Source organism: Nyctereutes procyonoides, unplaced genomic scaffold, assembly GCF_905146905.1.
Source record: "Nyctereutes procyonoides isolate TBG_1078 unplaced genomic scaffold, NYPRO_anot_genome, whole genome shotgun sequence".
Classification (NCBI taxonomy): domain Eukaryota; kingdom Metazoa; phylum Chordata; class Mammalia; order Carnivora; family Canidae; genus Nyctereutes; species Nyctereutes procyonoides.
In genome coordinates, this window is record NW_026575044.1 from 51,585,005 (window position 1) to 51,612,050 (window position 27,046).

General features: G+C 47.5%; 1 protein-coding gene across 11 annotated transcripts; it reads right to left on the reverse strand.

The window, feature by feature from the left end:
• Positions 1-7,789: 7,789 nt before the first annotated feature.
• LOC129509079 (uncharacterized) lies at positions 7,790-25,099 on the reverse strand. 11 transcript variants are annotated; one of them, XM_055324461.1, is made up of 6 exons: positions 25,020-25,099; positions 17,811-17,901; positions 12,130-14,785; positions 11,809-11,932; positions 10,139-10,394; positions 7,790-9,942 (listed from the first exon to the last, which is right to left on the reverse strand). In XM_055324461.1, the coding sequence occupies exons 3-6, from the start codon at positions 12,417-12,419 to the stop codon at positions 9,587-9,589; spliced, it is 1,026 nt and encodes a 341-aa protein (XP_055180436.1). In that variant the 5' UTR covers positions 12,420-14,785; positions 17,811-17,901; positions 25,020-25,099; the 3' UTR covers positions 7,790-9,586. The 11 variants fall into 11 exon arrangements, 7 of the variants coding, with proteins under 7 accessions (XP_055180436.1, XP_055180439.1, XP_055180437.1 ...); XR_008664265.1 differs by lacking the exons at positions 17,811-17,901; positions 25,020-25,099 and having other exon boundaries at positions 7,790-8,943; positions 9,091-9,942; positions 12,130-15,972; XM_055324464.1 differs by lacking the exon at positions 17,811-17,901 and having other exon boundaries at positions 12,130-12,458; positions 25,020-25,064.
• Positions 25,100-27,046: the final 1,947 nt, after the last annotated feature.

Genomic DNA, 27,046 nt, shown 5'->3' on the forward strand with positions numbered 1-27,046 from the left:
AAAATTCAGATTCCCGGGGTCACTAGCAGAAGAGGGGCGCCGGGGGGAGAGCGCACCACACCGCAGCCAAGCTCCGTAAAGGGCTGGAGCGCGCCTGGCGGGGCCTCGGGGAGAAGCCGGGTGGTCAGGCGGCGGCTCCTGATGGAGGGGGCTGCACCCTGCAGCCTTCGGAGGCCCCGGGAACGCGATTCCAGCAGCACAGGCCCCGGATCCCAGGGCGCCGGGACACAGCCCACCATCCTGTGCTCCCCCCGGGACAGGTAGAAGGGGGAGTGCATAGGACAGGGAGGACTCTCCTGCCGCTGGGCGCCCCTGAGCGGTGCAGGTCAGCGACCCCCACCACCGGAGCATCCAGGCCAGTGTGGACTGGGAGACTAGGGTAGTTACCGCGGGGAGCTGACTCCAGGTCAGGACCTGGCTGCTGCCAGTGTGGTGGTTCCTCCCGGTGTCACCCTGTGCCTGGGAGGGGCGGGGCTGCCAGGGGACAGGGGCCTCACTGGGTAAACAGCTCCCACTGAGCCGGCACCCGATTGGGGGGGCGGGGATCTCCCCCAGGTGCACACACCTGAGAATCAGCACAGTAAGCCCCTCCCCCAGAGACCAGCTGGAAGGACGAGGAAGAGCAAGTCCTAGACTGAGCAGCGCTGGAAAGCTCCGGGAGGAGTCGAGGGATTTATAGTATATAGAACTAGAGGGTACCCCCACTTTTTTCCATTTTCCCAGTACAACTTGTTTTTATATCAGACTAAAAATTTCCAGTATTTTTTCTCTTTTCCAGCTTTAACTGTAATATTTTACCACCTCTTCATTTTTAAGTTTCTTCCTTTTTGACTTTCATATTTCTGCAATTACACATCTTAGATGTATTTTTCACTTCTGGATTCCCTTCAACATATTTAATTTAATAGTGAAAACTTGCAAATTCCATGGTAAAGAGAAAATCCTTAAAAGCAGCGAGAGACAAGAGATGCTTAACTAATATGGGGAGAAGTATCAAATTATAGGAGACCTCTCCACAGAGGCCTGGCAGGCCAGAAGGGCTGGCAGGATATATTCAGGGTCCTAAATGAGAAGAACATGCCACCAAGGATACTTTATCCAGCAAAGCTCTCATTCAGAATAGAAGGAGAGATAGAGAGCTTCCAGTATAAGCAGAAACTGGAAGAATATGTGATCACAAAACCGGCTCTGCAAGAAATATTAAAGGGGACCCTATAAAAGAAAGAGGGAGCCCACAGAAACAGGGACTGAATAGGTATTATGATGACACTAAATTCACATCTTTGAACATGAATGGGCTAAATGATCCCATCAAAAGATGCAGGGTATCACACTGGATATAAAAGCAAGACCCATCTATTTGCTGTCTACAAGAGACTCATTTGAGACCTAAGGACACCTCCAGCCTGAAAATGAAGGGGTGAAGAACCATTTACCATTCAAATGGTCCTCAAAAGAAAGCTGTGGTATCGATCTTCATATCAGATAAAGTTTATCCTAAAGACTGTAGTAAGAGATGACGAGGGACACTGTGTCATACTTAAAGGGTCTATCCAACAAGAAGACCTAACAATCATGAATATTTATGCCCCTAATGTGGGAGCTGCCAAGTATATCAATCAATTAATAGCCAAAGTAAAAACACTTAGATAATAATACATTAGTAGTAGATTTCAACACGGCACTTTCTGCAAATGACAGATATTCCAAGCACAACATCACCAAAGAAACAAGGGACTTAAATGATACACTGGACCAGATGGATTTCACAGATATATACAGAACTTTCCAGCTGAACGCAACTGAATACACATTCTTCTCAAGTGCATATGGAACTTTCCCTAGGATAGAACACATACTGGGTCACAAATCAGGTCTCAACTGATACCGAAAGATTGGGATTGTCCTCTGCAGATTTTCAGACCACAATGCTTTGAAACTTGAACTCAATCACAAGAAGAAATTTGGAAGAAACTCAGACACGTGGAGGTTAAAGAGCATCCTACTAAAAGATGAATGGGTCTACCAGGAAATTAGAGAGGAATTAGAAAGATTCATGGAAACTAATGAAAATGAAGATACAGCTGTTCAAAATCTTTGGGATACAGCAAAAGCAGTCCTAAGAGGGAAATACATCACAATACAAGCATTCCTCAAAAAATTGGAAAAGACTCAAATACACAAGCTAAACTCACACCTATAGGAACTGGAGAAAGAACAGGAAATAAAACCTACACCAAGCAGAAGAAGGGAGATAATAATGATTTGAGCAGAACTCAATGAAATAGAGACCAGAAGAACTGTAGAACAGCTCAACAAAACCAGGAATTGGTTCCTTGAAAAAATTAATAAGATAGATAAACCCCTAGCCCGCCCTATGAAAAAGAAAAGACTCAAATTAATAAAATCATGAATGAAAGAGGAGAGATCACAACCAATACCAAGGAAATACAAGTGATTTTAAAAACATATTACAAGCAGCTAAACGCCAATAAATTAGACAATTTAGAAAAAAAAAATGGATGCATTTCTGGAAAACCACAAACTACCAAAACTGGAACAGGAAGAAATAGAAAACCTGAACAGGCCAATAACAATCAAGGAATTTGAAGCAGTCACCAAAAACCTTCCAAGACACCAAAGTCAAGGGCCAGATGGCTTCCCAGAGGAATTCTACTAAACATTTAAAGGAGAAACAATACCTATTCTACTAAAGCTGTTCCACAGAGTAGAAAAGGACACAACACTTCCAAACTCGTTTTATGAGCCAGCATGACTTTGATCCCCAAACCAGACAAAGACTCCACCAAAAAGGAGAATTATAGACCAATAACCCTGATGAACATGGATGCGAAAATTCTCACAAGAGACTAGCCAATAGGATCCAACAACACATTAAGAAGATTATTCACCATGACCAAGTGGGATTTATTCCCGGAATGCAAGAGTGGTTCAACACTCATAAAACAATCGACATGATAGATCATATCAACAAGAGAAAAGACAAGAACCGTGTGATCCTCTCAATAGATGCATAAAAAGCATTTGACAAAATACAGCCTCCATTCCTGATCAAAACTCTTCAGAGTGTAGGGATAGAGAGACTATCCTCAGAATCTTAAAAGCCATCTATGAAAAGTCCAAAGTGAATATCATTCTCAATGGTGAAACAGTGAGAGCCTTTCCCCCTAAGATCAGGAACACAACAGGGATGCCCACTCTCACCAATGTTAGTCAACATAGTCCTAGAAGTCCTAGCCTCAGCAATCAGACAACAAAAAGAAATAAAAGGCATTCAAATTGGCAAAGAAAAAGCCAAACTCTCCCTCTTTGCAGATGACATGATACTGTACATAGAAAACCCAAAAGACTCCACCCCAAGATTGCTGGAACTCATACAGCAATTCGGCAAAGTGGTAGGATACAAAACCAATGCCCAGAAATCAGTGGCATTTCTACACACTGACAAGGAGACTGAAGAAAGAGAAATTAAGGGAGTCAATTCCATTTACAATTGCACCCAAAAGCATAGGGTACATAGTAATAAACCTAACCAAAGAGGTAAAGGATCTATACCCTAAAAACTACAGGACACTTCTGAAAGAGATTGAGGAAGACACAAAGAGATGGAAAAATATTCCATGCTCATGGATTGGCAGAATTAATATTGTGAAAATGTCAATGTTACCCAGGGCGATTTATACATTTAATGCAATCCCTATCAAAATACCATGGACTTTCTTCACAGAGTTGGAACAAATTATCTAAGATTTGTGTGGAATCAGAAAAGACCCCAAATAGCTAGGGGAATATTGAAAAGGAAAACCATAGCTGGGGGCATCACAATGCCAGATTTCAGGTCGTACTACAAAGCTGTGGTCATCAAGACAGTGTGGTACTGGCACAAAAACAGACACATAGATCAATGGAACAGAATAGAGAATCCAGAAGTGGACCCTCAACTTTATGGTCAACTAATATTCGACAAAGGAGGAAAGACGATCCACTGGAAAAAGGAAGTCTCTTCAAAAAATGGTGCTGGGAAAATTGGACATCCACATGCAGAAGAATGAAACTAGACCACTCTCTTACACCATACACAAAGATAAACTCAAAATGGATGAAAGATCTAAATGTGAGACAAGATTCCGTCAAAATCCTAGAGGAGAACACAGGCAACACCCTTTTTGAACTTGGCCACAGTAACTTCTTACAAGATACATTTAAGGAAGGCAAAAGAAACAAAAGCAAAAATGAACTATTGGGACTTCATCAAGATAAGAAGCTTTTGCACAGCAAAGGATACAGTCAACAAAACTAAAAGACAACCTACAGAATGGGAGAAGATATTTGCAAATAACATATCAGATAAAGGGCTAGTTTCCAAGATCTATAAAGAACTTATTAAACTCAACACCCAAGAAACAAAAAATCCAATCATGAAATGGGCAGAAGACATGAACAGATATTTCACCAAAGAAGACCTACACAAGGACAACAAGCACATGAGAAAATGCTCCGCATCACTTGCCATCAGGGAAATACAAATCAAAACCACAATGAGATACCACCTCACACCAGTGAGAATGGGCAAAATTAACAAGGCAGGAAACCACAAATGTTGGAGAGGATGCGGAGAAAGGGGAACCCTCCTGCACTGTTGGTGGGAATGTGAACTGGTGCAGCCACTCTGGAAAACTGTGTGGAGGTTCCTCAAAGAGTTCAAAATAGACCTGCCCTACGGCCCAGCAATTGCACAGCTGGGGATTTACCCCAACGATACAGATGCAGTGAAACGCCAGGACACCTGCACCCCGATGTTTCTAGCAGCCATGCCACAATAGCCAAACTGTGGAAGGAGCCTCGGTGTCCATCGAAAGATGAATGGATGGGACGCCTGGGTGGCTCAGGGGTTGAGTGCCTGCCTTTGGTTCAGGGTGTGATCCCTGAGTCACAGGATCGAGTCCCACATCGGGCTTCCTGCTTGGAGTCTGCTTCTCCCTCTGCCTGGGTCTCTGCCTCTCTCTGTGTGTGTGTCTCTCATGAATAAATAAATAAAATGTTTTTAAAAAAAAAGAAAGATGAATGGATAAAGAAGATGTGGTCTATGTGTACAATGGAATATTACTCAGCCATGAGAAAGGACGAATACCCACCATTTGCTTCAACGTTGATGGAACTGGAGTGTATTACGCTGAGTGAAGTAAGTCAATCGGAGGACAAACATTATATGGTCTCCTTCATATGGGGTATATGAAAAATACTGAAAGGGAGGGGAGGTTGGGAGGGACTTGGGGTAATGGGTGACAAGCACTAAGGAGGGCATTTGATGGGATGAGCACTGGGTGTTATATGTTGGCAAATCAAACCTCAATAAAAAAAATACTTTAAAAAATGCTGGAAAAGAAAAAATTAAATATTCAATATACTCTTTTTAAGGAAAAAAAAATAAACCTGCCCCAAAAGTAATAAGATACGTGGGAATAAACCTCACCAAAGGGGCAAAAGATTTGTACTCTGAAAAATATCAAACACCAAGGATAGAAACTGAACAACACACACACCGCCCCAAACTGATGATTTATAAACATATGTGGACTCAGCTGTAGCAATTAAAGGACTGAAATGCTCATAAGGAAGAAGAAGAAGAAGAAGAAGAAGAAGAAGAAGAAGAAGAAGAAGAAGAAGAAGAAGAAGAAGAAGAAGGAGAAGAAGAAGAAAGAAGGAGGAGGAGGAGGAGGAGGAGGAGGAAGAAGAAGAAGGAAGAAGGAAGAAGAAGGAAGAAGAAGCAACAGACACTGCTCAGCTCTCACACCCAGTCCCCACTTCCTGATCAGGAGCTTAAGGATTACTGGCTGGCATGGTGAACATCGTCATCTGGGAACGGCCTGTACAAACAAGCTCCCGGTGAATTCCGTGGCAGTTCAGTGTCATACCCCCCAAACAAAGGCTTCCACTTTCTCTCAGAAACACAAGGAGCTGGCCTCTGCCAGGGAAGCCATTTCCATACAGCCAAGGGGCTTTCTGACATGGGCCAGCCATTCATGAAAATGATTTTCTAATGGAAGGACAGGTAAGAGGATACTGGATCTCTGAGGAGAATGGGAGGTGACAGGGTGAATACCCTGAATTCACCTTTCAACTAGCCTCTCACATAAGAGTTAGAACTTATCTCAAACTAGCTGTGGAGGCATAATGGACATGCAATACTGACATCTGAGCATCAAGGGTTCTTTGAATGCAGCTTTCAAGTACCCTCTCACATTCAGAACGTACTTCACAGTACCTCTGGAGTCCTGATGGAAATGCGTCTCTCAAACTATGGAGTTAAATCCTCTCTCAGCAGTGTGTCAGTAATGCTGTTGAAATGCACTATACACACATCTGGGTAATAAGTGACACTTCAATGGAGCTTTGAACTAGCCTCTCACGGAAGGGAGGTAGAAGAACTCTCAAAAGTAGGTATGGAGGCACACTGGGATCATGGTACGTAACTGTGAGAAACAGGCCTTCCTTGGATGCAGACTTCAACTAGCCTCTCACATAATGGAGTTAAAATGTATCTCAACAGTCAGTATGGAGGCAGAATGGAAATGTGATATACTTCCCTGAGGAGAGCATTCCTTCAGTGCAGTTTTCACCCTCCTATCACATTAGGAAGTTAGAGCCTACGTCAACAGTAGATTTGGAGGCCCAATGGAAAGGCCCCATACTTATCGGTGAGAAAAAAAGCATTCCTTAAACGTGGCTTTGAACTAGCCTCGCACACAAGGATGGAACCTATCTCAACAGCAGGTATCAAGTTGCAGTGGACACGCGCTGAACACATCTCTGGGTAATAAGCGATTCCTGAATGCATCTTTTAACTAGCCTCTCACATAAGAAACCTACCTCATCAGTAGGCGTGGAGGTCAATGGAAATGTGATTCTTATTTCTAGACAAAGAAGCGTTCCTTGAATGCAGCTTTCAACTAGCTTCTCACGTAGGGGAGTTGGAACCTACCTCAACAGTAGCTGTGGAGGGTAAACGGAAATGCACTGTGCTCAATCTCAGAAACAAGTGTTCGTTGTGGGCAGCTTTCAAATAGCCTCCCACACAAAGGAGTTAGAACCATTCGGAATAGGATGTGTGAGGTGGCAATGGCTATGCGATATCCTGAGCTCTAGGGGAAAAAGCGTTCCTTGAAAGTGCCTTTCAACTAGCTCCTCACATAAGGGAGTTAGAATCTATCTCTACAGTTAAGTGTGTTTGCACATTGGAAATGTGCTGTACATGACTCTGAGAAGCAAGCGTTCCCTGAATGCACCTTTCACCTAGCCTCTCATATTAGGAAGTAGAACCTATGGAACAGTAGGTTTGGAAGCCCAATGGAAATTCACCATCCTAAACTCTGATATACAAGCTCTCCTTGAAATACAGCTTTCAACTAGCGCCTCACATAAGGGGGCTAGAAACTCTCTCAAAAGTAGGTATGGAAGCACATTTGAAAAACACTCTCCTAAAAAAAAGAAAAAAAGAAAAAAGAAAAACACTCTCTTTAACTCTCAGAAACAAATGTTCCTTGGAGACCGGTTTCAGCTAGCACCTATCTCAAGAGTAGGTGTAGAGGCGCAATGGAAATACTGAACTCTGAGAAACAAACATTCCTTGAAGGCAGCTTTTTTTTTTTAATTGACATTTGATTTGTCAACATACAGGATCACACCCAGTGCTGATCCATCCCGTCAAGTGCCCTCCTCAGCGCCTGTCACCCAGTCACCCCATCCCCCCACCCACCTCCCCTTCTGCAACCCTTTGTTTGTTTCCCAGAGTTAGGGGTCTCTCACGGTTTGTCACCCTCTCTATTTTTTCCACTCATTTTCCCTCCTTTCCTTCATCATCCCTTTTATTTCTTACATTCCCTGTATGAGTGAAACCACATGATGATTGTCCTTCCCCGATGGACTTACTTCACTCAGCATTATACCCAGCACAAGATGAGCCAGGAGCAGATACTGGCAGGGAAGGAAGGAGGGCATTTGCACCCTGATCATCCCCACTAACTTCAAGCTCCAGGTGGCAGTTCAAGGTGGCTCCTCAGAGGGGGCATCTTCCCCTCCAACTGTTCATGCCTCTGGTCCTACTCCTCTTTCAGCAGCACATTCTCACAGGATAGCTACAACCATGGTTTGTCTGCTTGCCCTGTACTTCAGCACACATCAGATGCCTAATAAATACAAGGGTGCTCGGCCTCCAAGGCAGATGAGTGGGCGACCCATGGGCTTGGCCACACATAGTCAGTTGCCCTCCCCCACCCAAGGAACCAGGGTCTGCCCATTCGCCTATCCGTTCTGGCTCATTTAATCGACATAGGAACTCTGCATCAGTTCTTCCCAGGGTCTATCGCCACAGTCTGCAACTGGACAGTGAAAGCTTGAGTTTGAGGAACTGGACAGGTTGATGTGGTTGGTAAGTGATGGAGATGAGACTTGGACCTCGGCCATATGAGCCCACATCAGGGAAAGGCAGATCTGGGGCAGAAGACAGCAGAAGAAAAAGCCTGCCCCAGTCCTCCCGAGGGCCAGCTGGTCACCGCATCTTTGGATGGCAATTGCTTTGCCACCAGCATGGGAGGGAAGTCCATGAGGCCAGGCTTCTCCTCATGCAGCTGGTGCTCGGGGGCTATGCACCAGTGGCAGGTAGCCTCTGGGCCTGGAGGTGGCTCCGTCTCTATGTTTAGGGCTGGAGTTACAATTCCCAAGAAAGGTGGTGGTCGAACTGACTGCAGCTCAGGACCTGGCGCACATGCAGAAGAAGACGTGAGCCCTCATTCCAGATCTGGAACAGCTGATGGAAGTGATGCTGGCTCTGACGCATGCGGTGATGGTTGAAACGAGCTAGGGGTGTCGCTAGCTCCATCGGAGGCCCTTTCTCTGGCTCTGCAGCTGGAAGGAGCTGTGGAGCTGGCACCAGCACAAGAGAAAGAGAAATGTTCATCCACGTGACTGACTTGCCCCGTGCCCTTCCAAAACCAGGACAGATCCCAAGGCCATTAAAGGAACACCCAGCCCCTGAACCCCATCCCAGAGAGTCTTCCCAGCCTGCAGTACCCCTTGCCCTCTGCCTCTCCTCAGTGAGCTGCAGAAGTTCCCACGGCATCAGGATAAGGGGGGGGGGGGGGGTGTGGCACTTCAGGTCCCAGTCATGCAACTTCATGTGCACACAGGCCCCTTTACTTCAAAACAGGCACAGTGCAGGGACTGCCAGGTGTCCTGAAGTTTCTGGTCAGGCCAGGTACCCAAGATGGGGGAGAGGGTACTGGGGAGAGTCATATGTGGAGCAGCGTCAGAGGCCTGGCCTTTCCTTCCACATGCTACTCCCACAGCACCATTCTTCCTGTGTGGGTCCCAGAGAATGCCCCCAGCATGACTTCCAACCCCTCCGTAGCTGTCCTTGCAGTGGAAGGTCTGGTCGTCCAGAAAACCTGTATGAGTCTGGTTTTTCTACTTATCCTCTTCTCTCCATGGCCAAGGGCCTCATCTACTCCATCCTCCATGCAGACCAGTGTCAGAGCTTAGGTTTGCTGCGGATTGGTGAGCGGTGTGCTCACCACAGCTTCTGTTCTTGGCCCCTGGTGTGGTGGTCAGCAGAGGTGTATGGAGAGGGGCAGGCAGAGCAAGATGGGACACCTGAAGGGATGGATGTTTGAGGCACCAAATCAGCCCAGACCGTGCTCTGCTTCCCAGAGAGGGCTTGGGACCCCATCTGCAGCTCCCTTTGATTCATTTGCCTCTTCACAGGAAGTTCCCAAAATGAAGCCCTCCCAATGGAAATCAAGAGATCTGTGAGATCCATGGCTCTGAAAGTCCCTCCCTGGCCACAATACCTGTAGTCTCCCAAAGTGCTTCTGTAAACCCAGGAGTGCCACAGGCCCATGAGGATTGATGTGGAGAGCTTCTTCGCTGGGGAGAGAGAACTGCTGCACATGAAGATGCCCAGCAGCCCTTTCTACAGAGCCATGCACCAGATAAATCTATGCCATGTTTTCTCCCAGGATTTCCCATAGGAGCCCCATGAGGTCCATATCCTCTTACCACACCACTTTTCAGAAGAGGAAAAGGAAGTTTGGAGAGGTTCAGTGACATTCCCAAAACATACCTGTAATAGAGGCGAGCCTCACCCCCTGTGCTGTGCATGGTGTGGTCACTCCCCTGTGGAACTGCTGGCCCAGGACCTGCTGGGCTGTGGTAAACACCTGGTATATGCAGGAAATGACTGGGATGTTTGAGAGGTTTCTGTCCTGGAAGGATGGTACCAGTGGCTGTACGAAATCCTCCATTGTGCCTTCCTTGCCTGTCAGCATGGTGCAGGTCTCACCCAGGGACAGGGTTGATTCCTTTTCACACCAGAGAGACTAGGAGGGGCACTGTAGTCAGCTTCCAAACCATGAACCACTGGGAAGATCAAGGTTTGGCGCTCAGCCCAGAGACTCCCATCCCCTCCGGAAATTGTACAGGACAAGGGACTTGAGTGCCCACACAGAAAAAGGTTCTAGGCTTCAAAGTACCATTGGTTTTAGGGGAGACATGGTAAACCACTGGTATCTTCAACACATTCTGCTAGCTGAGCAACAACAGCATTTCTCTCAACTAATAGCCTTTATGAAGACCGGTTCGCCATTGAGTCATCAGTAAACATCCCCACTGCCAATAGGAGAACACAACGGGTTAGAACCTCAAATGCTGCTCAAGATCACATACGTTCAGCCTGAGAATTGTCCAAAGCATGGGCTGCACGGCATTTCCCCTGGGCTGATATGGCTTGATCTGTTCCTGACATGAGGAGAAAGGCTCAGGGGAAAACCACCTTCCTCAGCAGACCCCAGGGGAGCCAGTTGTTTCTAGTCTGCATTCTGGGCTTGCCCTGATCATCTCTAGGTCTTGACATTGGACATGAATGTGGACCTGTTCTCGCCCCAGACCGGCACTTGATGTAGGTTGATGTAGTTGGTGGCCTGATGCACCTGTGCTTGTCAGGGGAGATGGAGTAGTTGAACCCTTGGAGCAGCTCATCAAAGATTTCCTGAGTGAATCTCTAAAAAAGACAGAGCCAGCTACCGGGGCCACGAGGCATCAGACTCCTTCCTCCTAATCAGGGTTCCATGTTATGGCAGATCTAGCAACTAAAATGGTCTGTGGGGACACATGAGGCATTCCTTGCAGCACTGCAGAAATGGCAAGAGAATGGCATCAGGTCAAGTACCAAGGCCTTGAAAGGCTGAATCACTGTGGCAGACGGCCTCATTTCTTGGAGTGCTACGAGGACCTATAAGGACACAGCTCATGACCTGTTGGGCCTACAATGATCTGATGTGTTCTGAGAGAGGACACGTTACAGAGAAACATATAGAATGGCTTCATCCCACCCTTCCTTTTGTGTTAAATCATCCTCTTTAGTGTGATGATTTGTAAGGGCTTGGAGAAGTTCTGCAGGGACAGTGGAGCTGGGTTCTACACAGGCTATCTGGGACGAGTAGGTGAAATCATAAAAACAGTAGTAAACTGCAAAGATACTCATTGCTTTGTGAAAAACAAAACAACCTCCCCCAAGTCCTCAAAAACATTACATGTATTCTGCACCATTCCAGCATAGGTGAAGAGTGTCTTCCCACCTCATTACGTAGCTGGAGGTTAGGCGTGGGGGTTCAGATCTCTTTGCGGTTGGGCCTGTGGGACACTCATGTGGAAACGCTATGGGAGGGCCCCAGGTTTCTCCCCAAGTTTGCATTGGGGCCATATTTGTGTGGAGAACCCTCTTCCCATTCTCACCTTAGAACAGCACTGATCCTTGGTGGCCTGGTGCACCTGATAATTGTCTAGGGAGTTGGAATAGTTGAAGCCACAGACCGTCTCCTCTAAGATCTCCTGGGTGCAGCTCTGCAAAGACAGTGTCCTGTATATACAGGGCCAAGAGACATTAGGGTCCTCCCTGGGCATCAGCACAAGGGGACACCCCTATTAGAAATCGTGTTCTCCAGTTCAGGCCAGAGGAGCAGCTGAAGAGACATCTCCAAGGAGGAAGCCAGATGAAAGAGACTCTTGGGCTCATGACTAACATATTTGTAGTTGAGCCTGGTCCCCAGCACTCACCTTCTCATCTTGCCTGCTATGACCTGGGGTCTGAACACAAGAGATGTGTCAGGCTTCCAACACCTGGCAGTTGGTTTCTGCCCAGGAAGGGCATGTTCCTCTCCTCTGTCCCCTCTCCACACACACACATACAGTGAAGGGTAAGAGGTGTGGGCCCACTCAGGTGAGATCACAGTGTGGTCTGCTCTCCCATGGGCTGCCCCAAGCTGCCTTGTGGTACACGTTGGTGTCTCCCGCCACATGACCAGAAGCTTCAGAGAAGTGGGCCCAGCTGACGTCAACAGCAACATGAAAATCTCTCACTCTGGACTCTCCTGAGCCCAGAGTGCCTGAAAGTAGGAATACAGCAACAGAACATTGTGTTCTCTTGACCGCCTCCAGCTGGAAAGCAAGAAGGTCTAAAATGCAGGTTCCTGGTTACCAGAGTTCTAAGTCAGTTGTGGGCCTGTCACCAAGGAAGTGAGGTGACTTTTTCAAGATTCCAGCACCTGGGCCCCTGCCTTCAGTCAGACCCATCCAGAGCCCCTTCTTGGCAGATGACTGCTTACCCCATGTCATCTCCTTAACTGTACATGATGAGCCAAAAATGCCACACCCACAACTCTCTGAATATGCAAGTAAGGTCCTACCTTTACGGAGACGGAGTTGAATTCAGAACTTTATTTCTCTATCTTCCCAGTTCTGTGTCCTACCTAACCCCCTGTGTCTCTCACATAGTCCCCAGTTTCCCAACCTGCACAGTGGGGGTCAGGCTAGAATCTATTTCCTAGGGACATCATCAGGTGTCTATGGGTGATATTTATAATCCATGTGGGCTGGTATCCTGTGTATCTGAGGTGCAGATTTAAAGATGGAAGATTGACAAGAAGGGGTGGGATGAGCCATGGAGTACCACTCAAAAGTGGCCTGGGTTCCAGCAACGTACTGTCACGATGGTCACTTTCCCTCTGGCCTCATTCTAATGGGGGCACCGCAATGGGATGGAATGCTGCAAGATGCAGACATTGTCATCTTCTGTAATAAAACTGTCCGATTGTTTCCTGTCATATTTAGAACGAGACCCAGTTGCCTTGTTTTGGCCTCTGAGCTGCAGCCTTCATAATGACTCCCAGCAACCCTGACCTGTGGCATAGGTATCCCTGTGTAACCCCAAGGTGCTTAGTGCCTGGCTTCTGACCAGTAGGATACGGCCAACGTGATGGCGTGTCACATCTAAGTTCCAATGGGAAATCGCCTCTCACTTCCTAGTTACTTCCTCTCCTGTTCCACTTCACTCTCTTTCCCATTTTCTTCTCTATCCCTGAACCAAAAATCAACCAGAGAGGTTTTGAGCTGCCATGTAGAGGCTTACATGGCAGAGAACTGAGTCCACTTGGCAGAAAATCCTCTGCCTTGCCAGGCTAGCCTCCCATGAGGCCACAGCCGCAGCCTCTGGCGTACGTTGAGACTGAGGAACCAAGCTAATTTGTGCTTGGACTCCTCATCCACAGAACCAGTGAGAAATTACATATACGATGTGTAAGATGCGAGGTATTGGGGCAATATAGGAGCAGAGGAACGAGAGACAACTAACGGTCTACCAGGCCTCACATCTCTCCCTGCCCTCTTCCCTCTCCTCAGATCTCCTCCTCGTTTCCCTGCAGCCTCGCCGGCTGCCTTTTCACCTCCTCTGGCCACACCAGCTCCTGGTAGTGAGTATCTGCAGCAGGGGTCCCTTCTTCCCGGCACACTGCGCCCAGACGTGTGCAGATTGAACTCCCTTTTGTTATTCTGTTCTCAGCAATGTCACCCTCAGGGAGACCTTTCATACCTTTCTCTTCCATGACTCCCCAGGCTTCAGTCACAACACACAGTCTTGTGTAGCATATAGCCTTGCTCTTTTCTTTCACGTGTCTTTGTTTTTGTGCTTTTGTCCATCTTCAGAGTGTGAGTTCCTAAAGGCAGAGAGCTTGTATTTTTAGCTCCACCCATGGGCCCACCAAGGTATCTGGCATAGGGTGCGTGCTTAGTGCCTAGTTATGGAATGAATCAATGAAAAGTTCTTGGAACCCACCTCCCCTTTCAACCACCTCGACTGCAGGGAGAAATGCCACTAACAGTATCAAGTTGTCTCTGGGCAGGGGCATGACCACAATGGCCTCTGCAGCAGTCTTTCCTCTGCAGTGCTTCCAGCAGAGGTCCCTAGGTACCATTGCAAAAAGGAGGCCTCCTGCATCGTGTTCTCCAGCTCTAGCATTACAGCCCTGGGTAGCACACCACCAAAGAAAAGGACAGCTTTATTTGTGTGTCCTCAAGGCGGTGACTTTCCAGAATCACAGGGGCAAAGGAGCAGGACCTATAGGCTCCAAGGGCAGAGTAAAGGACCTCAGAAGCCTCCCTTTCCTCCCTTCCCTGTCCTCTCCATTGGTGTCCTCTTTACAAATTTGGGACCTCGCCTCAGCCAGAAGAGTGACCCTGCAGCCACCCATGCCTATCTAAAGGAGGATCCTGAAGGTCCTGTGGAGACCAGTCTTGTCCCTGGACCCCAGACACAGCATACTCTGGCATTTTCCTAGAGAAAATAAACACATGATAAACAGGTAGACAACATGACTCACCATAAGAAAAATGCAAGTCAAGCCCACAATGAGACATCACATCACATCCATTGGAAGAGCTATCATAAAAAAAGACAAGAGATGAGAACTGCTGCTGAGAATGTGGAGAGAAGGGAAGCCTTGGGCTCTACTGTTGGGATCGCACATTGGTACAGTCACTGTGCGACACATATGGTGCTTCCTCAAAGTTTAAAAATTGAACTGCCATATGATTGAGCAGTTCCACTTCTGGGACCATATCCATAGAAAACAGAAGAATATGTCCAGGAAATGCTTTCACCTCCATGAGCAGAAAGCACTATTTTCAACAACCAAGACACGAGCACACCCATGCCCATCAGCGGTGAGTGGATAAAAACGTGTTAGCTATAAGGGAACAGGAGTCGGCTGCGGGAAAGGAACCCCTGCTACGTGGGATGACTATGCTGGGCTTTGAAGGCATTATGCCAAGTGAAATGGGTGAGATAGATAACAGCAAATTATGATTCTATATAATATATATTTATGATTTTACACACACACACACATGGGGACTAGCGAGTGACACCATAAAGGTCAGCCAACCCTCAGGTTGGACAAAGTGCCATTTGTATGAGGGGTAGATAGGAGGAAGTGGAGATAGACTAAGGGCCCCCTGAGCCCAGGCCAATGTGCAGCGCTCCCCTGCACATGAGCTCCGAGCCCGAGCCTCACGCTGAGCCTCATCCTCAACTCAGCCCCCTGGGGGGTCTCCACCAGGTAGGCAGATAGGACCATCCAAACTCGTGAGGCCTAACCCTAACCCCTAATCCACACCCCAACATTAAACCCAACCCTCGCTGATGGCAGATACGGCCCTCCAAATTCCTGGTCTCTAACCTTAACTCTAGCTTTGCATCTACATTTTGTACCGTGTCCTATCTTTCCAAACAACCCGTCTTACTTATTTCAAAATATCCTACTTTTACTTTCAGTCTAAATGCATTTCCATTCCTTAGTTTTTTGCAACATATCTCCTAGTTTTCTACACACAGAATTTTCCCCTCATTCCTATCGGTCTATAGACATAGCAGAATTTTAACTTTTAGAAAACTTAGTCTCCCTTGAAAACAATGTAGTGAGCAAGTATGAACCCTTATATCAGAATTCTTCAGATGTAAATTTATGAAACAATAAAGCACAAACCATGTTTACCAACAGACTCAAAAATCCTTAAGTTCTTTGCAATAAGAAGCAAACACCATAAATGTACATTTCCTAGGCAATGCTTTAGTACTTTACCCAAACCAGAACCCAAACCCGAACCCCTAAACCCGAACTCAAACCCTGAGCCCGACCCTGATCTTATCCCTAACCCTGACCATGATCCTGACCCTTACCCTAACCCTAACCCCAACCCTAATCCTGACCCTCACTCTTTCCCTGACCCTGACCCTAACTTTAACCTTGACCCTAACCTTAACCCTAACCCTGACCCTGAGCCTGACCCTGACCCTAAACTTGCCAAACAAGATACTAGTTTATTTTATTTTTTTAAAGATTTTGTTTATTTATTCATGAGAATACGCAGAGAGAGAGAGAGAGAGAGAGGCAGAGACACAGGCAGAGGGAGAAGCAGGCTCCATGCAGGGAGGCTGAAATGGGACTCGATCCAAGGTCTCCAGGATCAGGCCCTGGGCTGAAGGCGGCGCTAAACCGCTGAGCCACCCGGGCTGCCCCAAGATACTAGTTTAAAACTACATTATACTAACACTTCCTTCTCAGGGTTAAGTATATGGCACTCGCCTGTTGCTTTCACATATACTTTTGAGATAGTTTCTAATGTCAACACACAAGAGTATAGGTAAAACCCACTTCCTGCGATAACTTCTTTCTCAGAATTAAAAGTAGGTCAGGGGCAGCCCGGGTGGCTCAGTGGCTTAGCGCCGCCTTTGGCCCAGGGCATGATTCTGGAGACCCGGGATCGAGTCCCACGTCGGGCTCCCTGCATGGAGCCTGCTTCTCCCTCTGCCTGTGTCTCTGCCTCTCTCTCTCTCTCTCTCTCTCTCTCTCATGAATGAATAATAAATAAATAAATAAATAAATAAATAAATAAATAAATAAATAAAGTAAGTAAGTAAGTAAGTAAGTAAGTCAGTCAGTCAGTCAGTCAGTCAGTCAGTTGACATCCACATGCACACATATATTGGATACGGGTTATAACCTGACCAAAGAAGATGCCAGCTGGAAGCTGCATTCTAGTAATGCTTGTTTCTCAGGGCTAAGCATCTGTCACGTGCCTCTTGCTTTCACACTTCCTTTTGAGGTAGCTCCTCAAGCGTCATCACTGGTGTGGTGACTCTGTGCCAGTCCTCAGTGCTTCATGCACGTTCCCTATGTCCTCCTCCTGACACCATGAGCTGCCTGTATTACTCCCCTTTGTGCAAGTATAGAAAGTGGAGCATTTCTGGGTGCACGGAGCAGCTGGGATTTGAACTCGGGCCTTCTGGTTCTGCTTTGTTCTGTGGCGTGTGTTCTCAGGGCAACCCCCACACAGTAACCAGAGAGAGGGGGCTGCACTGGGGCTGGGGGTCCTACATGGTCAGTGAGACTCCTGAGCAAGGGGCTCAATGGGCCACCACATGTGGGGTCCTGCAGATGCCAGCCGCATCGCCCCTGTGTCCCTGTCTGTGATGGCAACGCTCTCCTGTTGACCTTCCTCTGGGCGGTGTTTCCAACACCTGCATTCTCACCGAGGATCTGACACCTCACTCACTTACCACATGGTCTCTCCTATCCCCAGATGAGAGACACTTCCTGTCCATTTGCCCCTCAGGGTGGGCTCACAAACTGCCATTCACCCTCCTCTGCCTTTGTTTCTATTTCTGAAACAGAAATCTTCGCCTCTTTTGTCAACTTTCTTCTTGTTGTTTAATAATCCCACAATCTCCTTCCCTTCTGAGACCTTCCTCCAGGGGATTTTTTTTTTCTTCTCTCACACCTTTGATCTTCTCTATCAGTTATGAGCTACATCCAGCTCTTAGTAACAGAACATGAAACACACAGATGTGTGTACATGGACTGAAGAGTATTCACTTTTAATATGTAATAAAAGTCTAGAAATACCTGGTGGTTGGCACTGGTTCCATAGCTCAAGTCTTTACAATCTTCTTGGTCCCAGAAAGGTGGCTGTAGCTCCATCCATCACATCTTTGTTCTAGGCAACAAACAAGAGGGAGTGGGGAAAGGAGCAGCCAAAAGGAGCACCTACCACTGTCCCTTTGTATAGTCACTATAAGTCCCACCCAGCCACTTGCACTTATGTTTTGTTAGACACCCTGGCTGCAAGGAAGCCCAAGAAATGTAGAATTTAGCTGGTCATTTTGCCACTTAAGTTAGGTTTCTGATAAGAAACAAGACAAGGAAGTAGATGTTGTGTGGCTGTCTACAGTTTCCCATTCTCCTGATTGAATTCTTCGCTCAGTTGAGGGTAGGTCATCAGGAGACCAGGGGATGCTCTTGGACCCCCCCTTGCCTGACTGTCATATGATACAGGGTAGATGTTCCTAAGTTTTGTGTGAGCCTTCGTTGTGTGTGTGCACACATGGATGGATGTGTGTGCATGTACAAGGGAGAGCTGGGGCACAGGGGAGGCCACCTGAGGGCCAGGGCTGTCTAGTACCACTCTCTGTGGGCACTGACACTCCGTCCCAGGGAACTGGGGAGGCATTCCCAGATTCTCTCCATGGTGCAACCAGAGCACATCCTGAGAGCCAACAGGCTGTGGCACATTCTCGACCCCCTTGGAGGGAAGAGGCCACATCTGCGGGTGGCACCTATTTCCTTTCCCCTGCTCTGAACCCACTGGAACAGAATGCCTAAGTCTGAGTGGAAAAGTAGTCCTCCCAAGGGGGGAAAATGAATCATGCTTCTGCAGCCTTCAAGTTTGAAGTACACCTGTCCAATTTCTTGGCAGGGAGGGCAGATGTATTTAAAAAAAAAAAAGCTTTAAAAATAAAGAAAATCCATAAGATTATGAGAAATTTTCTTTTTTAAAAGATTTTATTTGAGAGAGAGACTGAATGAAAGAGAGAGCATGAGTGGGGCCATGGGCAGAGGGAGAGGGAAAAGCATGCTCCCCACCGAGCAGGGAACCTGATGCAGGGCTCAACTCAGGACCCTGGGATCATGACCTGGGCTGAAGGCAGAAGCTTCACCCACGGACCCACCCAGAAGCCAAGTTGTTATGAGGTTGTGCTAGTCACCATTCTCCACATTACCCCGCTTTCACCTCTCCTAAAGATCTTTGACATCTTGCGTATCCATTTCCCTCGTTTGGCTCTCTTTTAAAAAACTAGATTCAGGGCAGCCCCAGCAGCCCAGTGGTTTAGCGCCGCCTTTGCCTGGGGTGTGATACTGAAGTCCCGGGATCGGGATCGAGTCCCACATCCAGCTCCCCGCATGGAGCCTGCTTCTCCCTCTGCCTGTGTCTCTGCCTCTCTTTCTCTCTCTCTCTCTCTCTCTGTCTCTCATGAATAAATAAAATATCAAAAAACAACAACAACAACAACTAGATTCACCTTTGGAGAAAGGATGAGCCCGTGTCTCAAAGCAAATTTGTCTGCTTTAAACTAGGGAGCCTGGGGGAATCCTTGGGACTGTGGGAAAGGTGTGGACACTGGGCCCCTCAGAGTTTGGTCCCAGAAGCCTGTGGATGTCAGGAGGCCTAGGGCATGGAAGGTGCCGGCCTCATTTCTGGGCCAAGAGACACACATTTAGACATCTCTTTTCCAGATTCATCCCATTCCTATTCAAAATATAGATTCATAAAAACAGAAAGTAGAATGGTATTTGCCAAGGGCTGGAAGGAGGTTCTAAGCCCGGTAGGTGAGAAGGTGGCGCAAAGCTGCTCCCCAGGAACGCTGGGTGCTCACCGTTCAGTACATAGCACCCCTGTGCAGCTAGCTTGTACCTCCCACAGGTGAGAGGCTGGTGGCAAGCTGTAGGCCCAGAAGGCTTGCATCTCTGAGTTCAGTACGGAGACTTTCCATGGCACCTCCTCACCTAGAGTGGAGCCTGCTTCTAACTCCCATAGGTGAGAGGTTCCCATAGGTGAAAGCTGTGTTCAAGGAACACTTCTTTCTGAGAGTTGAGCCCAGAACCTGTCCCTTGCAGCTCCCTACCTACTGTGGAAATAGCTTCTATCTCCCTTATGTCAGAGGCTGGTAAGAAGATGCTGGGTGATGGGCACTGAGGAGGGCACGTGATGGGATGAGCACTGGTTACATGTTGGCAAATTGAATTTAAATAAAATATTGAAAGCAAGCCCTCAAAAAGTCCTATCTCCAAATATAATCACGCTGTTGAGTTTGGACTTCAACATACGAATTTTGAAGGAACACAACTCACTGTATTGTATACACACACGTTTTCTACTATGAGAGGCTAACCCTTCATGTCTCTGGCTTCTGAAGTCTTGCATTGTAATGCGACAGGATATGTATATGTGATAAAAGAGTAAGGTGAGAAGTCCAGCTGCCTATTCACGGGAAGAGACAAAGACACAAATGAAAAAACTTGTTTTTTCATTAATAATAATAATAAGAAGAAGAAAACCGTTCCAGCTCACACATTCGAGAGGACGGTTGCTGCATCAGGGGCTATAAAATGTCTGACCCAAACAATACCAAGGTATGAATAACCCCTTGAATCCTGACAGGCTGTGGCTAAGCTGACCTCGAGAGAGACTCTGGTGACTGGAAATTGGAACACTGGTTTCTAGTAAAAGAAAAGGAAGAAGAGATGTATGGAGACAGCAGCTTTATAGAACAACTTTCTCCAGTTTTTCACAGGGATTGAATGTTAGTGTTTTCTGCCGGAGGCTTAGTTCACACAAAGGAAAGAAAAGGAAACACACTGTATTATTCGACATCTTAGCAAAGGCCAGAGGGGCAAACACCTGGATAATTTGAGGAGAATCTAATAAAAGGGACTACCTAACACATGTGGCCCTGTTCAGAAGGTAACATCTGCTGGGGCAGCTGCCCGGGCACAGGCACTACCCTGGGCATGAAGCGCCCAGGGAGGCAGCTCCCCGGCAGCGGCACCTGGCAGGAGTTGGCTTCCGAGCATCCCTGTCAGGAGCCCGAGGACTCTGGCTGTATTCTCCTCCCTGGCGCCCCTTCTCCGCCCTGAAGCCAGTGGGGAGGAAAGCCTGGAAGCAGGCCGCACAGGTGGACCCCCCAGCCAGGCCTGCCTTGAAGTCATGGAGAGCGGGTCCTGAGGGGGGGCGGCCAACACACCCCGGCAGCACGGCGCGCGCGCGCACGCACACACACACACACACACACACACACACACACACATTTCGTGAATTTGGCAAAAGATCTCTTAAAGCAGGCATCAATATTTTATATATAAATAATATTTTATATATAAATATTTGATATCAAATATTATACATTATAAAACTCTATCTTTATTTGACAGAGACTTTTCCCAAAGCATTTTTTAAAAAGATTTTATGAGAGAGAGAGGGGGAGAGAGAGTGCACAAGCGGTGGAGGGTGGGCAGAGGGAGAGGTGGGAGTAAGCTCCCCATGGAGCAGGGAGCCAAGGGGCTCAACCCCAGGACCCTGGGATCACGACCTGAGCCCAAGGCAGACACTTCACTGGCTGAGCCCCCCGGGTGCCCCTTCCCAAAGCACTTTAAACACTAAAGGATATTGTTATATTGGCATTTATAAACTGGGCAGTTCCCAATTCTTGAGGTAGAAAGGAGCAAAGCTTGCCAAAATTTCCAGAATCAACTAATTGCAGAAATACCTGCCAATCAGATTTCTAATAATGGGTCACAGGAAAGCCAGAAAAGACTAACTTGTATACATTTATATCGATGTGTTCATTTTGCTAATTATGTTCTAATCTTCTAGAAGGTGTTTTTCTTACCTTCTGCAAATTCTTCTCCTTAAGAAAACAGCAATAAAATGAAAACTCAATTAGAATTTCATTTTATTAACTGCCATTATGATGTCCAGACCTATATAATGAAGTGATTTCCACATTTTGGAAAATCTCTACCTGCCGAGATACGATCAAGCAAACAAGGTATGTTTGTAAATCTTGTGTGAACCTTATATAAAGCTAAACTAATATATAAAATTTTAGATCTTTACATCAAAGATTTATGGGACTTCATTAGAACACTCTCAGGATTTACTCCCAGACCTCCAAATAAATTTCCCAGATAACCTAGGAAATGGTTGAATTGCATCAGAAACCTTCACACGATGTTAAATTACTGCTATAGCAGAGGGACAAACCCCAGCCCAGCAGATTTACCCTCCCAGCTGATGTCTGGAGACACTGAGGCTGCCCAGGAGTCTGCGCTGCAGACCACCTCCGCAGAGCCCAGCTGCACTCGTAGGGCCCAGCACAACTGTGCCAGCTCATATGGGCCCAGGCCACAACGCTGCCTACAGCGGCAAAGCTCAATCATGCCCCAGTACACAGTTCAACAATGACACGCACATATTGCAGTTGAGTGGTTCAGCTCTTCGCCATCATGCCCCAGTGAAGCTGCTCCCAGGACCTGCACTGGCTCCAGGTCCCCCATCCCTTTTCTCTTATCCTCAGCATGGGCCCCAATACCCCACTGCCAGACAATGTACTTCCCCTCAATGCCTGGCCAGCTGACGGCCTCCCCTCCCCACTCCATGCAGTGTGTGTCCACACTGCCCACCCCGTCGCCTGCTGGGTCAACAATCCCCCACCATCCCCAGCTCTTGGTCAGGCCCCTTCCATTCTAGTCTGACTCAAGGCCACCCATGACACCTATGAAATAGTAACGGCACCTTTTCTTTGTATCGCCCGCCTCATGCTTATTGTTTATCAAAACAGAATTGTGGTTCAGCTGGATAGAAAGCCGAATCAGGGTTGAATGGTGCACCCTGCCCCCATTCACATGTTGAACTCTAACCCCCACACTTCAGAGTGTGACCTTATATGGACATAGGGTCTTTAAAGGGTTAAGCAAGTTAAACTGGGGTCCTTACATGGGCACTAATGCAATGTGACTGGAGTCTTTATTAAAAGGGGCTATTTGGACACAGAGACACATATGAAGGGAAGGGAAGGTGACAAGACACAAGGAAAACATGGCCATCCACAAGCCAAAGAGAGAGAAACGTGGAATTGAACCTTCCCTCCCAGCCCTCAGAAGGTACTAGTGCTGCCAACACCCTGATCTTGAAAGTGCAGCCTCCAGAACTGTGAGACAAGGATCTTCCGTTGTTGTTCAAGCCACCCAGTCTGTAGCACTATGCTGTAGCTGACCTAGCAAACCAATGCAGGGTGTAACCCTAAGAAACTGCTACACCAAGCCCAGGATTTACTGAGTAACTACAACTAAACCAGGCTCTTCCTGGTGATATTTTTTTAAACCAGGAGCTCTAAAGGAAAGGTGCTTTTGTTCAATTGATTCTTGTTTAAGAAACAGCGAGAGCATTCATTTAATTTTTACACAGTTCCTTAAGAGTTAAGCCTTGCGTGGAAGAGTTTTGTTCCTTGACGATGCCAAAAGGATGAGAATTTACCGTAAGATAGAATACTTGATCTGTGTTTGGGATCAATAAGTCTTCAACCGAATCAAAGTTTTACCCAGAACAAGGTATATCTGTTGTCTTCCTCAAAATTGGTAAAACCAATTTTTTTTGCACCGAAATGCTGGTTTGGAAGGCCCTTTGCCGTTCGGCCACTAGATGGCAGGGCAGCACCATCCTTCCTGAGCCTCGAGCTAAAGGAAACAAATTCAGAATAAATACCTGCTCCAGATGTTTAGGAAGATAAACTTCACTGTCTTGCTTTTTAGCATTAACTTTTTCTTTTATAAAAGCGGCACATGTTTTTAACTGCAAATCTGAACAACACAGTAACGTATAGAGAATAAAATAAAAACTCTCATTATTCTACCTGTCAGAGGCAAACACACTGGCGGTCTTGCTCCTGATATAAAAAGGCTAAAGTGTGGCCCATTCCAAGAATTCTCTGAAACATCTCTGCTCAAGGCTCCCTCTCCTCTCATTTATTATGAATTTCACTCAAACCTAACAGAATCCCAACTCCAATCTAACCCTAACCCCAACCCACAATCCCCCTTTTTAGAAACGTGTTGGCACTGTGGGTGAGCACCAGTGTTCAGAATGCTCACCATAAATATCAAATCTTTTTTTTTTTTTTTTTTTTTTTTTTGAGAGAGAGAGAGCACAGGCAGGGGAGAAGCAGGCTCCCCACTGAGCCGGGAGCCCAACGTAGGGCTTGATCCCAGGACCCTAGGATTACCACCTGAGCCAAAGGCAGATGCTTACCTGACTGAGCCTCCCAGGCGCCCTAAATACCAAATCTATGACAGCTGCAGCATCAAGTCTTAGTCTTGCTAAGACTGATAAACTCTGCCATTTTAAATTATAGATAAAACACGGACAGCTGAAGAGACATCGCAGAGAAATCAGACTGGTTAAAGAAACAAAATATCCATCACCTTGGGTGGTCAGACACAGGAGGTTTACTTATTTGGGGGTTAAATTGTAAATTTCTATTTTTTAGATTAAAATACAATAAAAACTGCCTTGTTATAGGTTTAGCACATGTATCGATTTGTGTAAATTCCAGCACAATCAGGATCCAGAGAAGTTCCATCACCCCAGACAACTCCTCCGTCCCTCTGTCATCACATCCTAACGGGCTCTAAAACTCTCCATCAGGGATCCCTGGGTGGCGCAGCGGTTTGGCGCCTGCCTTTGGCCCAGGGCGCGATCCTGGAGACCAGGGATCGAGTCCCACGTCGGGCTCCCGGTGCATGGAGCCTGCTTCTCCCTCTGCCTGTGTCTCTGTCTCTCTCTCTCTCTCTCTCTGTGACTATCATAAATAAATTAAAAAAAATTTTTTTTTAAATAAAACTCTCCATCATTCTCAAGTGGCTTAGTGACTTAGCAGTTCTAACCCCATGGGATCCGCCCACCAGCCTCTGGTGCACACCTTCTGGCTCCTCGCCACCCAGCACCCAGCACGGTCCTACCTACTTCAACCCAAATCTAGGCGTGTGTTTAGTGCTCCCGTTCAGGACAACCTTTCACCAAGTTTTTATACTGATTTGCAAACTACAGCAATGTGAGTAAACGTATTTAATCCTTAATGATAGAAAGATCCTCAGATTATAAAAAAATAAAAACCCACAATCCAACTATACAGAGTTTGAGGCACCCCAAACCAAACAGACCCAAATATATAAACAGAAAGTACAGGTTGTGTGCGGACATCATTATTCTCTCAGTCTCACCTCCACGGTCAATCTAACCCCTTGCCCCGGGCGAGGACGCCGCTGCAGTCGCTCTAACGGCCCGGACCCCAGGAGGGGGCGTGGCCAATGACCAGGCCAGCCCCGCGCAGGCTCAGTAATTCAGCCCCGGCGAGGGCCCGTCCTCGGTTCCCATGGTGACAGCGCCCACTTCCGGTGCGTACCTCCGGGCTCCCCGTGGGGCGCGGGGCCGAGTGGCGGAGCCGCGGGTAGGACCCCCCGACGGCGCGAGGGGCGGGGCCGCAGCCGGGAGGCGGCGCTCGGGGTGCACGCGGGGCTGCCGGGAGGTAGCTGGGCCCCAAGTTTCTCCAGCGTCTCCCGCCCCCCGGCCCAGCCCAGCGCCCCCGGAACGCAGTCGGGTCTCTCGTTAAGAAGGGTGCGGACTCGTTGACGGAGGGGTTCACCGCTTAACCAAGAACTGCCTCCCAGGAGTCAGCTTTAATACATAAAAAATTGGGGCGCCGGGGTGGCTCAGCGGTTGGGCGCCGCCTTCAGCCCAGGGCGCGATCCTGGAGTCCCGGGATCGAGTCCCGCATCAGGCTCCCTGCGTGGAGCCTGCTTCTCCCTCTGCCTGTGTCTCTGCCTCTCTCTGTGTCTCTCATGAATAAATAAAATCTTTTTTAGAAATACATAAGTTTTGTCTCTGGAAAATCATCATTTGGGGTCTAAAGGCCCTTCAGCCTCCCCGACACCGACATCTGGGAGTGCTGCCGCCTCGTGATGATGTGTGTGTCCCAAAGCCTGAGAAAGGGAACTAGTAAGGCACCTCGCGGCCCCGCGGGCTCACGCCTATGTCTCTCAGTCTTCTCTCGGCCTCTCCCACTGTTTTGTGTGACCGGCTCAGCCCTGCTAGCTGCCCAGCTGAACTTCTCTGCAGGCCTGGTGTTGTGCCCAAGATCCCGAATCCGAGAAACCACCGAGGGGCCGACACAGATGCAAACACACGAGGGTTTATTTACAAGCTCGGGCTTGGGTCCAAGTGCGCCCGACACCGCGGAGCAGGGACTTGGACCCCGAGGCTAAGAGGCGCAGCAGCTTCATAGAGGCCACTGGCCCATGGGATGCGCAGAAAGTTGCAGTCATGTCGGTCCACACGCAGGTGGCCCATTGAATTACATTTTACCCTAAAGTATCCATTTGAACTGGCCTATCACTGAGCCGATTTCCGATTAGGGTGTGCCCAGCGGCTTGACTAGGGTGGAGCAGCGCCCTAAGCAATAAGCAGGTCATGTGGGGGTCATACGGGAGGTGGCAGGTGCAACACAAAATGGAGTCAGTCCTGCTCTGCTTGTCCAGGGGTAGGGGATTTTTGTCAAATTTCCTGGGTCGCACACCTGGAAATTGGAAGAAAGATGGAGGCCTGGGACTGTGGTCGTATAGGAGACAAAGGCAACACTGTTCACCCTAGAATATTGCTGGGTTCTGCATTCCACCCTAGACTGCTGCTATAAGTACCCTACTTCCTTTGTTTCTGCCTACCCAGTACAAAACTCCAGGTACTACTCCACTCCCACTTCTGCAACTACACAGGTACTGGTTTAGCCCTCCTGCTGTGTACAGCTTGTTGGAAGACCCCAACGGTCACAATTATCCCATGCATGACTGGTGGGAATGCAAAATGATGCAGCCACCTTGAAAAACAGCCTTGTCCTTCATTGAGTGTTGAAATATAGAGATGCCATATGATCCAGCAATTCCAGTCTCATGGAGTAATTCCCAACAATAAGGAAAACACGTGTCCATGCAAAAACTTGTCCACAGATGCTCATAGCAACATTATTCATAGTTGCCAAAAAAGTGAAAACATCCCAAATGTCAATCAACAGATGGATGGGTGAAATATGTTATACCCAAATACTGAAATATTATTTGCCCATAAAAAGGAATAAAATACTAATATATGCTACCATATGAATGAATCTCAAAATTATGCTAAGAAACCAGTCACACTGGGATCCCTGTGTGGCTCAGTGGTTTGGTGCCTGCCTTTGGCCCAGGGTGCAATCCTG

What these genes read in the sequence shown, in the direction of transcription:
- LOC129509079 (XM_055324461.1), bottom strand. Translation starts at nt 12,419, where the DNA reads ATGTTGCTGTTGACGTCAGCTGGGCCCACTTCTCTGAAGCTTCTGGTC. An exon ending in AGGATCAGTGCTGTTCTAAG is followed by an intron (nt 10,395 to 11,808) that starts GTGAGAATGGGA and finishes TGCCCCTCCTAG; the next exon opens with TCTCTCTGGTGTGAAAAGGA. An exon ending in GAGGCTCGCCTCTATTACAG is followed by an intron (nt 9,943 to 10,138) that starts GTATGTTTTGGG and finishes CTCTCTCCCCAG; the next exon opens with CGAAGAAGCTCTCCACATCA.